This window comes from Toxorhynchites rutilus, chromosome 3 (genome assembly GCF_029784135.1).
Source record: "Toxorhynchites rutilus septentrionalis strain SRP chromosome 3, ASM2978413v1, whole genome shotgun sequence".
Taxonomy (NCBI): domain Eukaryota; kingdom Metazoa; phylum Arthropoda; class Insecta; order Diptera; family Culicidae; genus Toxorhynchites; species Toxorhynchites rutilus.
Window position 1 is genome coordinate 298,380,949 of NC_073746.1, and position 10,202 is coordinate 298,391,150.

The following is a 10,202-nucleotide window of genomic DNA, read 5'->3' on the forward strand; positions in this document are numbered from 1 at the left end:
AAGTAGCATTTAAAACAAGTCCCGAAAACGTTTTATCATATTTCATGAAACATATCTTATTCCAGCCAACAATCTGACCAGCTTGAGTCAATCGCAGTTGTTCACCCCTGTGACAGCAACCATTCTGACCACCGGAGGTGGCACTGCAATCCAGACGTTGCCCCTTAACCTCAACGTGGCTTCTTCCGTTACAAACAATCACCATCATTCATCGTCGTCGTCCATCGCTAGCATCACTAACGGAGTTTCCGCCAACGGGTCGGCGTTGCAAATCATCGGAACCACCGCAAACGGGGTCATCGGTTCAACTGCTGGCAAAGAACTGATTAACGGTACCACTTTGCCCAAGAATGGTCTCCGGACCGACAGCAATAAAATAGAGATTATAGCCACGCAGTCGACCGGTGGCTCCTCGTTGGATCCGCCTGCAACGAAGGTTATCAAGTTGGTCAATGGTAACACCATCGTCGGATTGACCTCGGTTGACAAAGACAAAATGATGCTGTCGCAGGTAAAGCAAACCAAGTGTACATAATATAAATCCCGGAAATATAAGAAAACATCTTTCGATTCACAGGTTGTTCAGCAGGGTGGACTCATGGTGAGCCCAATCCAGTTACTTACCTCCACCCAGGGTCTGCGTGTAATCCAGCAGGCTCCCAATGGGCTGGCAACCATAGAGCTCAGCACACCGGCCAATGGTAGCAGCCAAAAAACGCCCGGAAGGGCGCAACCTCTCCCCAAGCAAAACTTATTCCATTCCTTTTTGCAGTGCAGCCGCAGGCAAGTCAAGCGCAGCGAATCACCGGTGGTAACAATAACATCAGCAGCAGCAACTTATCGCATTTAACCAGCCAATCCTCCAGCCAGTCCATACTGTCCGGATCCCACCAGCACCTGCAAAACCACCATAGCCACCAACACCATCACCACCCCCAGCAGGTTACCGGAGCACAGCTTCATAAGCTTCTGCTCAGCTCGAACACCCAAAATGGAATGTCCCTCAATGGCACCAACGGTAGCTCTATCGTGTCCAGTAGCACCGGTGGCTACATCAACGGAAGCACGACAGCCACCGCCGTCGTCAGCACAACCACAATCACACCCGAGATGGCTCGACTCCCGGGAGGAGCCGAGTTGAATATTCTGCCAGCGGGCACAAATGGCGCAACCGCGTTACCGCTCTACCGAACCACCGGTCAGCCAGGGAAGCTCGCGTTCGTTAATGCAATCCCTGGCAGCAACGGGCTGACGCTGAAGGGTAAGTGTAGGGTGACGTGAGCATTAGAATATAGTGAGTGGCTTGTCTGGTTACATGTTTTACAAGGAAGGGCTCAAGATTCAAAACACTAACTCTCGAATTGTTGCAGCCATGAGTGAAATATTTCACACAAACAGAGATGGGTGTTTGAACCAAAAGTGGTTATGTTTGATTTTAACATTCTATAAGCAGTTTTAAGTTGGCGATGGATGAAAACACGTGCGCCAACGGATTCTGACCTTTCGATACGCCAACCTGCAAAAGGTTGGATTTACCCTAATCACAATGTGCTAAAACATCTTCTGTCGCGTTTTCAATCGCGTGAAAACCAAAAAGTGGAAATGAAACCCGAACCTCTTGATTGAAAATGTAACTTAGATAATAGAAATGACACCAGAATTCATCCAAAAGTCAGCGAAACGTTATGAATTGAAGTCATACAAAGCCAAAAATGGCCCCAACCGCAACGATAAACAAAATTTGACGGCGAAATCACGTGCTCAAAAACGGTATTGCGATCATTTGACGAAGTTTTCATGTATCTTGTTATGGATGATGAAACTGAGGTTCAGGAAGATTTTAAACAACTTTCAGAACTGTCTTTTTATTCTAGAACGGGTGATTATTTATTTATTTATAATGATACTACATCCCATTGAGAGATTAGGTCTTCTTTACAATTTTTCGCCAATAATCTCGATCAATGGATGCAGTTCTCCAACTCCCGGCTGCACCGATTCTTGTCAAGCCCTGCTCCACCTGGTCCAACCAACTCGCTCGCTGGGCTCCTCTCCTTCTTGTTCCTATCGGATTCGATGCGAACACCATCTTTGCAGGGCTGATGCCCGGCATTCTTGCAACATGTCCTTCCCATCGCAGTCATCCAGCCTTGGCGACTTTCTGGATGCTGGGTTCGCCGTAGAGTTGCGCCAGTTCGTGGTTCATTCTCCTTCTCCATACTCCGTTTTCCTGTACACCACCGTATACTGTTCTGAGCACTCGGCGTTAGAAAGCGCTTGTGAGTCCTCTTCAAGCATCGTCCATACTTCGTGCCCATTGAGAACAACCGGTCGAATTAGGGATTTGTACATGGTACACTTCGTACGGGGTCGGAGTTTGTTGGATCTCAAGGATTTGTGGAATCCATAGTAGGCACGACTTCCATTGACTATGCGTCTTCGAATTTCACGGCTGTTGTTGTTGTCAGTTGTTATCAACGAGCCAAGGTAGACAAATTCCTCTACCACCTCGAGCTCGTCGCCGTCGATCACAACACTACTACCAAGAAGAACTCTGTTGCGATCAGTCCCCCCTGCTAGCATGTATTTAGTCTTAGACGGATTGATCCCAAGCTTTGTGTTTCAGTCGGGTATACAAGTCGGCTATCGTCGCATGTGTTCTTCCGATTATGTCCACGTCGTCAGCGAAGCAGATAAACTGATTAGACTTGTTGAAAATCGTGCCCCGCATGTTGAAGCCCGTTCTCCGCATAACACCTTCCAGCGCCACGTTGAAGAGCAGACAGGAGATTCCATCGCCTTGTCGAAGTCCCCTGTGAGTCTCAAATGATTCCGACAGCTTAACTAAGATCCGCACACTGCACCGCACACCGTTCATCGTTGCCTGAATCAGTCTTGTCTGCTTTCGGGGAAAGTCGTGTTCGTCCATGAACCTCTATAGCTATCGACAAAATAACACCTATTTCAGAGCGAATCTCTCTTAATGAAGTTGCGAAAAATCTGGAAGAAGCGCTTTGCTCTTCGACAAAACGGATGTTGACAGGTTGTCACACTGGCATCCCCGCACTTACACAGATTTTAGACAAACCCTGGTACAACTCCACGTTGACTCACATCAAGAGACGACGAGATCATTGCCTAATACAAGCTAAACGTACAAAAAGTGTTGAAAATTGTAGAACGTACAGAATATGGAGAATATTTATGTACGTGAACCAGTGTTTGCCGATTGCTCCTTTCACTGAATAATTCGTTTTCGTTCGTTCAAATATGATCTTAGAGTCCCCGCACACTGCAGACTGTCTGAAATCAGTTCCCCAGTGGTATTCTTTTGCTTTTACGTGCTACAAATCACGGCACAAAAAAGAACGAGACAACTCTACTTCGGTTCGCACTTCATGATACACCAACACGCAAGCAAAACTGTCATGAAAGGTTTCGGTGCAGAACGATTATATTCTTCGCCTCTAACTCATTACATGTCGAACCTCTCCATGCATCATGAAACAGCAGGATCATACGAACTACGCAAAGCGAATGATTCATACTCAATTAATGCAGCAGATCCTGATCCATGAGTCTCAGAAAGTGGAAACTGTGATTATTTAGCTAGACAGATGCTCAGGGAAAGGTAGTCAGATTACATTTTTAACGCTGCTATCCCATTAAAAATATATATTCATATAGACCGCAAAGTTTTACTAGCAACACCGCTCCAGTGAGAAACAAAAACTATCTCTCGTTTTTTCTCTTTTTTCATTCGCTGCTCTCCGCAAATAGTGACCGAATGATGATGTAATTTTTTTATATCATTTATCGCTCTGCACTTGTCTGTGCAGCAGTTTTCGCTATAGTAGAACGGAACGATATATGCGGTTCAAACTTGTATGCAGGCTTCGAAAATAGTGTGCGATGTTAGGTACAGCTCGGATATGTAATCAGCAGGCTTTGTTCCCGGCTTCTTATAATCGTTTGGTGCAACAAAAGTTGGTACTGTCATTCGGTCATGTATTTGAAACATCCACTCATGTTAGGTTATATAGTCGTGAAAGGTTACTTGCATGACACATTGTGTATCATTCGATATTGATAGATATCCAAACACTGACGCGAACTGAAGAATTCCAAGAATAAATTCGTCCAAAATAAAATGAGTACAATTCAGCATGATCCGGGGAAGCTATGGAGAAAAATCAAAGCATTGTTTAATCCAGGCGGCGGTAAAGAGACATTGACATTAAGCTTCACGGTAATACGGAAAGTGATAATATAACAGCAGAAAAACTTAACAAATTTTTCATGTCAAGTGTGGAGGAAATCCACAATGATATTGTATCTCCTACAAATCGTTTTAATCTTGTTTTTCCTAGACTGTCGTCACAATTGGAATGCTTCAGAACCATCAGCATAGAAACACAGAGGAAGGTAGTCATGGATTTAAGAAACTGTGCAGATGTTGATGACATCAATAAAACAGTATTAGTAAACGCATTTGATTTAATTAAAGAGAATCTACTTTATATAGTGAATGAGTCAATGCTCCGTGGCGAATGCCCACATAGTTGGTAGAAAAATGTTGTCATACCGATTCCAAAAAATCCTAAATCATTCAAACTAGAAGGCCGTTATGTTTATGAAGGAAGGAAGGAAGGTATTGAATTAGAGAGACTTTAAACTCTGAGAGTTCATTCGTCTCTATGTTTATGAAAATTAGGTTTTCCATATCAAATTAGTATTCTGTTTAGATTAAAAAAATTTTGTTGGCAGGTGGGGAAAAAGTCTCATACGAAAATTGTTTATGAAGACAACTCTATATTATAGAGAAAAAAATCAGCAACAATGTTGGAATTGTATGAACATATGGATGAAGTCAGAAATACGTGTTTCTAATAATTAAATAACATAATGTGAAAATTTTCATTCAAATTTTAAAATTTTAAAACCGTCTCCGTGTCTTCTAATCTGGTAGAGATTACACTAACGATTTTGGGACCCAAATTATGGCTCTAACTTGAAGTCGCCACCAGACATCGACGTCATCGCGAATTACCAATTTACCACCATCTGACATATCGTGATGTCGATGATGAACTTTTACAGCAGAGGGATAGTGAGATAGGCGGTGACGGTAGGTAGAGTGAGATAGCGATAATCGTGTCATACACCTGGATTTTGGAGAGTATATTCGCGTAGACGGCATTAAGCTTCGTGTGCTTTCATTGGGAGGCGAAAATAATTATGTATTTTCAGGTGAAATAAAAATGCATTCAAAATCAAAATTATGAATTTACTTTAACGTATCGAATACTTATTTTATGTGATGATATAAGAGGTTTTTTTTCTGAAAATGCTAAAACATATTGAACGAAAACTGTGTCTGATGATGATTTTATATTATATTAGTAATTATTTGTGGAACAATCAGGAAATGCATCGACAAATGGTTGATTGAGTGTCAGGACTACATGTGTTAGGTAATCAAACAATATGAAGTAGAAATTTTCATTCAAACTTTTATATTTTTACACTGCATTTGGCCCTTCTGATCGGATAGAGAAACAATTACCTCCCAAGTTTTTTTTTTGTTGGGTGTGAACCACTGCGTCCATTAGTTCAATGTGGTATGCCCCATTTTTTACTAAGCTTCAAGCCTCTCTACTGCTTAATGATGAAGAAGTAGACTGAAAGCAATAGACCAAACTTCCTTGGGCTCCAGAATGGCCTTATCAAGGTGTTGAAGTCTGCGTCTTGTTAGTGCTCCGCATTTGCAGAGCAAATGTTCCGAGGTTTCGCTTTCGGCATTACAAAAGCGACAAATATCATCTTGCACTAAACCTATGTTTTTGAGGTGATATTTACTCGGTACCTCCCAAGTTATTCTTGGGTTATCCTTGCCGAAACGCTGCACTTCGACAAACATATAAATTATACTATAAAGAAGACAGTTCAAAAATATGGAGTGCTTTGTAGAATTAATCGATTCTTGACCTTGGAAAGTTAAATCACAATCTACAAGGCAATGCACATTTTGATTATTGTGCCTCTGTGCTATTTCTCGCAAATAAGAGGCAAATGCAAAATGTGCAAAACAAGGCGATGCGCCTGATACTGAGATGTGATCGACTAACTCCGCGGAGATTTATGCTCGAATGTCTGCAATGGATGTCAGTGGGACAGCGTATTAAATATTGCACGCTTACGTTCATATATAAGATGACTAACGGTATGACACCGAATTATCTACAAAACGCGATAACGTATGGAAGAGATATGCATTGATATAACACAAGACAAGCGAGTGAACTTTCGTATGTCTAGACTATACAACACATTACCAAATGAAGCGAAGACAGCAAGAAACCTTCGGATGTTCCGTAGTATTTGTAAAAGGTTATAACGGATATTTATGTTACTTATCTTAAGACTATGACGATGATGGTATGTTATTTGTTTGTTTAGTTTAGCTATATATATTTTTTTCTCCTTCAGTCGTAGACTTAAATATAACTTTAAACAATAGTTTGAGTCCGCGCGCTATGACACACATAGAGAAGCATGAGATTAAACATAAGCAAAAGTAGTTTTTCGAATAACATAAAAGCGTTCCAAAGGGTGTTATGTGGAAACCAGAGTGAAGCTAGAGATAGCTCAACCGGAATACTCGTAAATTAATCTATAAAGAAATTTTTCTGTGTTGTGGCAGATCTCATTGCAGATTCAGGTTGATACGTTTTTACTCCAGGTTGAATGTAGTGCCTGAAGTATCGGCTGGAATTAGGCTTATATTTGCTCAGCTGTCTGGTCTCGAAAATGATCGCATTAGTAGGTCGTGGTCGGGTATCTAGTGAAGCGGGTATTCCTTTGTAAATTCAAGGGCTAATCGATCAAGGATTTTTTTCGGGTTCGAAACGTTCTTGACATGCCTTTGGAGAAGTAAAGGACCTGAAGTATCGGCTAGAATTAGGCTTGGTTTTGCTCGGCTGCTAGAGCTGGGAAACGATCGCAATTGCAGGCCGTGGCCGGGGATCTGATAAAGCGGGATTTCCCTTGTAAATTTTTGACTAATACTGACGTAGGTATTGGGTTCAATCCCCGATCGGTCTAGTATCTTCCCAGATTGGAAATTCTCTCGACATGCCATGGAATAAATACGTTCAGATAATGGCTTAAATTGTTCTTTCGTTAGTAATATATGTCTGCGAGATAACCAGTTCGTTTAGTTTTGCAATTGAATTTGAATACTGGTTAGTTTTTTTTCTATTCCATCTGTTTATTTTTATTACTAGGCTCATCTAGCAATTCAACTGTAACAGAGCCGAATTTATCGTGTACATTTTTCCATTATTGTATACTACACGCCTATATAGCGTAAAAGTATTCCTATCTCATCGATACACATTTTTATCTATTACACATTAGCCATTTAGGCGTAAGAGTATTTGTTCCTATTCTATCGATACACAACACATGTCGCATTTTTCGGCGTAAGAATATTTCTATTATTTGAATGTTCACAGTTAAACACAGCTGGACTGGTTAGTTGATGAAAAATATAAATACCGTAATATAACTATTATCAATAAGATAACTCGTCCCGCTCAAACCTTTGCAGGGAAATGAAGTGAGATTATCATCATTTATAAAAAAAATACGGTCCATTGGATTTTGACATATTTCCAAACACTGCAAACTAGACAAGTCAACCAATTCCTTTGTAAAAAAAAATGGCCGCATGACTCACAAATCATTTGATATGAACCTTTTGTTTTATTCCAACAGGTACTGATTGCGTAACCACTGGAACCGGCCGAACCGCTGTCCACGTAGTAACTCCCATTCAGACCAACGCATCGCAGCTATCGGGTCTAACGCCTGTGGTAGTGTCCCGGTACGATCACCAGGATGCCACTACGCTGCCCGGTTTGTTCACTACGGCATCCGGTCAACCGCAAACGGTCCAGCTGGGAAAGGTGGGTGCACTGGTTTCGAGAAACTGAACAGACCAAGCGCTACGGCCACCGTCTCAATCCACTTCCACCCACCCACAATTCGTCACAACCACCACCAGCATCCATTTGTGAACAAAGAACAAACTAACAAAACAAACTCTTAACATACACACACACGCTACCGATAGTATATATCCAAACGTTTATGATCTTATTTAGATATCGAGAGAACAACAAGCAAAGACTAACCTAAAGTGCCCTCTCCGTTTTTCCCGTTGTCTATCTCGTTCTTTCTGTTGTCTCTTTGTCTCTGTGTGTATGCGTTGTATCTCTAAACTCCGGGCTCGCTCGACGTCTCCCGTCTAACCGATGACCCGATGCTTACCGTGCTTTTACCGTGCCTAGGAGGTTCCAACGATCGTCGGACAATCCAACGGCGAAGGTAGCCATTAGCGATGATGAAGACGAGGAGAGGACATCTACCAAGGTCGTAGCAGCGATTGAAACAACGCCAAATTAGTGCTTTTTCCAGCCAATAATAGCAATACAGCAATAAAAAAAAAACACAAAACCACAAAACAAAGCAAAGAGCTCAGGTCCGAATCGGTTTCGTTTTCCAGAAAACCATCATATTTGGTTGATCGGTAACAGCTAGTGGAGAGTCAAACGACGAGAGAAAAAACGAGACAGCAATCGGAGAATATGTTTCCAGATCAAAAGGAAATTAAAAAAAAAATCAATTAAATTATTGTGGACCTAAAAAAACCTCTGAGGATAGTTTAGTTTTTCTTACGATGAGATGCAATGTCTTCAGAGCAAAACGAAATCAACATCAGAAGTTGATGCTGTAAATAAGTACTATTCTATATTAAGTAATCCCCTGGCAATGGGATACCTACCTACCTAGTATCACGTAGACAACATGAGAGAAATGTTGATCATCAGCAAAACACAACACACACACACACCTGTATTTAATTTATATTTTTCGAAGAAAAAAAAAATATCTGTAGCTCAATTTTATTTTTTAATTATTATTAAACGTATAAACGATACAAATCAAAAACAAGGAACCACAAAGTAGGATGTTTGTATATGTGTAGACCGCAGAATTAAGAATACAGAACTAAGTAAAAAAGTAATCAAATGAAAAAGGAAATATTGAAAAAAATCATACACCACATACACACACAAAAAACACAAGACAAAACAAATAACAGATACTAAGAACAGAAACGGAACCCAACAATATTTTATTGTAAATATGTAGCGCAATAAACTACAAACTGTAATTTATATACATAAAGTGAGATAGTAAGTTAGAGAGAGATAGGGAGAGAAGCAAAGTCAAGTCCGTTCTTTTTCTCCAGAAGCCACACGAGTGCGCGCTGTCGCCGCCTCTGCCGCCATCATGGAAGCGAAATGGACGCTGGAATCTAACAAAATACAAAATACAATGAAAAACAAAAGAAACTTCAATAACCTATCTCGTCCGCTTGGCGTTTCTGTGAAGTAACAAAAGTCCTTCCGGGAGGGGGGACCCCACCGGAGAAATTACAATGTTGTACAGTATTTAATCAAAATAAAAGAGGAGAAAAAAAACAAGCAAATGTAAGTAAAACACAACCTAATGATAAAAGCTTATGATAAAACAAAACTTTGTGGATCGTCGAAGAAAGGGAGGGAAAGTCTACACACACACACATAATAAACATAATGTAAAACTCATTTTTTGTGCATGGTACAAACTAATCAAACGAAGTTAGAAGGAGAGATAACGCGAGAAGCGGGTGTTTTTGTGTGCTTCGAAAGAGTGGCAAACACAGCCCACAAACCCCTCACAAGGGGCGAACTTGAGAGTGCCCCAAAAAGGAAGCAGGAAGGTTAGAGAACAAAACTCAGTAAAAGTTGAGGGGAAACAAAACAAAACATACAAGTGAGAAAGACTAGGAATAACTTATAAATGGAAAAGCTATCAGAAAAAAAATGATAAAAAAATAAAACAAAAGTATTTATAGTCGTCGTTTTTCAGCCGAGGGTGATGCACTGTGTGAAAGAAAGCCATCATATCTATACCCGACGTGTCGACGAATTTATTCCACAGCATTGAAGGAGGTACGAGCCAGTCAGAGCGCTATATCTCTCCCAGGGTAGGTCTCCCGGGTCACTGGAAGCTTAGCATTGCGTCTGTTGTTCATGTTAGGGACGGCGCCCCGAAAGGGTTCCTCTGGCAAGGTGGGACTCTAATATACG

At 41.1% G+C, this 10,202-nt stretch overlaps 1 protein-coding gene across 5 annotated transcripts in view; it reads left to right on the forward strand.

The window, feature by feature from the left end:
* The window catches only part of LOC129775188 (mucin-2), a 134,824-nt gene extending 124,844 nt beyond the window's left edge, over window positions 1-9,980 (forward strand). For 3 of the 5 annotated variants that reach the window (XM_055779567.1, XM_055779569.1, XM_055779565.1), the window contains 5 exons: window positions 66-511; window positions 578-701; window positions 773-1,261; window positions 7,780-7,970; window positions 8,355-9,980. In XM_055779567.1, the coding sequence (XP_055635542.1) occupies window positions 66-511; window positions 578-701; window positions 773-1,261; window positions 7,780-7,970; window positions 8,355-8,402 (1,298 nt within the window). In that variant the 3' untranslated portion in view covers window positions 8,403-9,980. Of the gene's footprint in view, window positions 1-65; window positions 512-577; window positions 702-772; window positions 1,262-7,779 lie in introns of those variants that run through there. The other 2 variants (XM_055779566.1, XM_055779570.1) reach the window with 2 other exon arrangements.
* The last annotated feature ends 222 nt before the right edge of the window (window positions 9,981-10,202 follow it).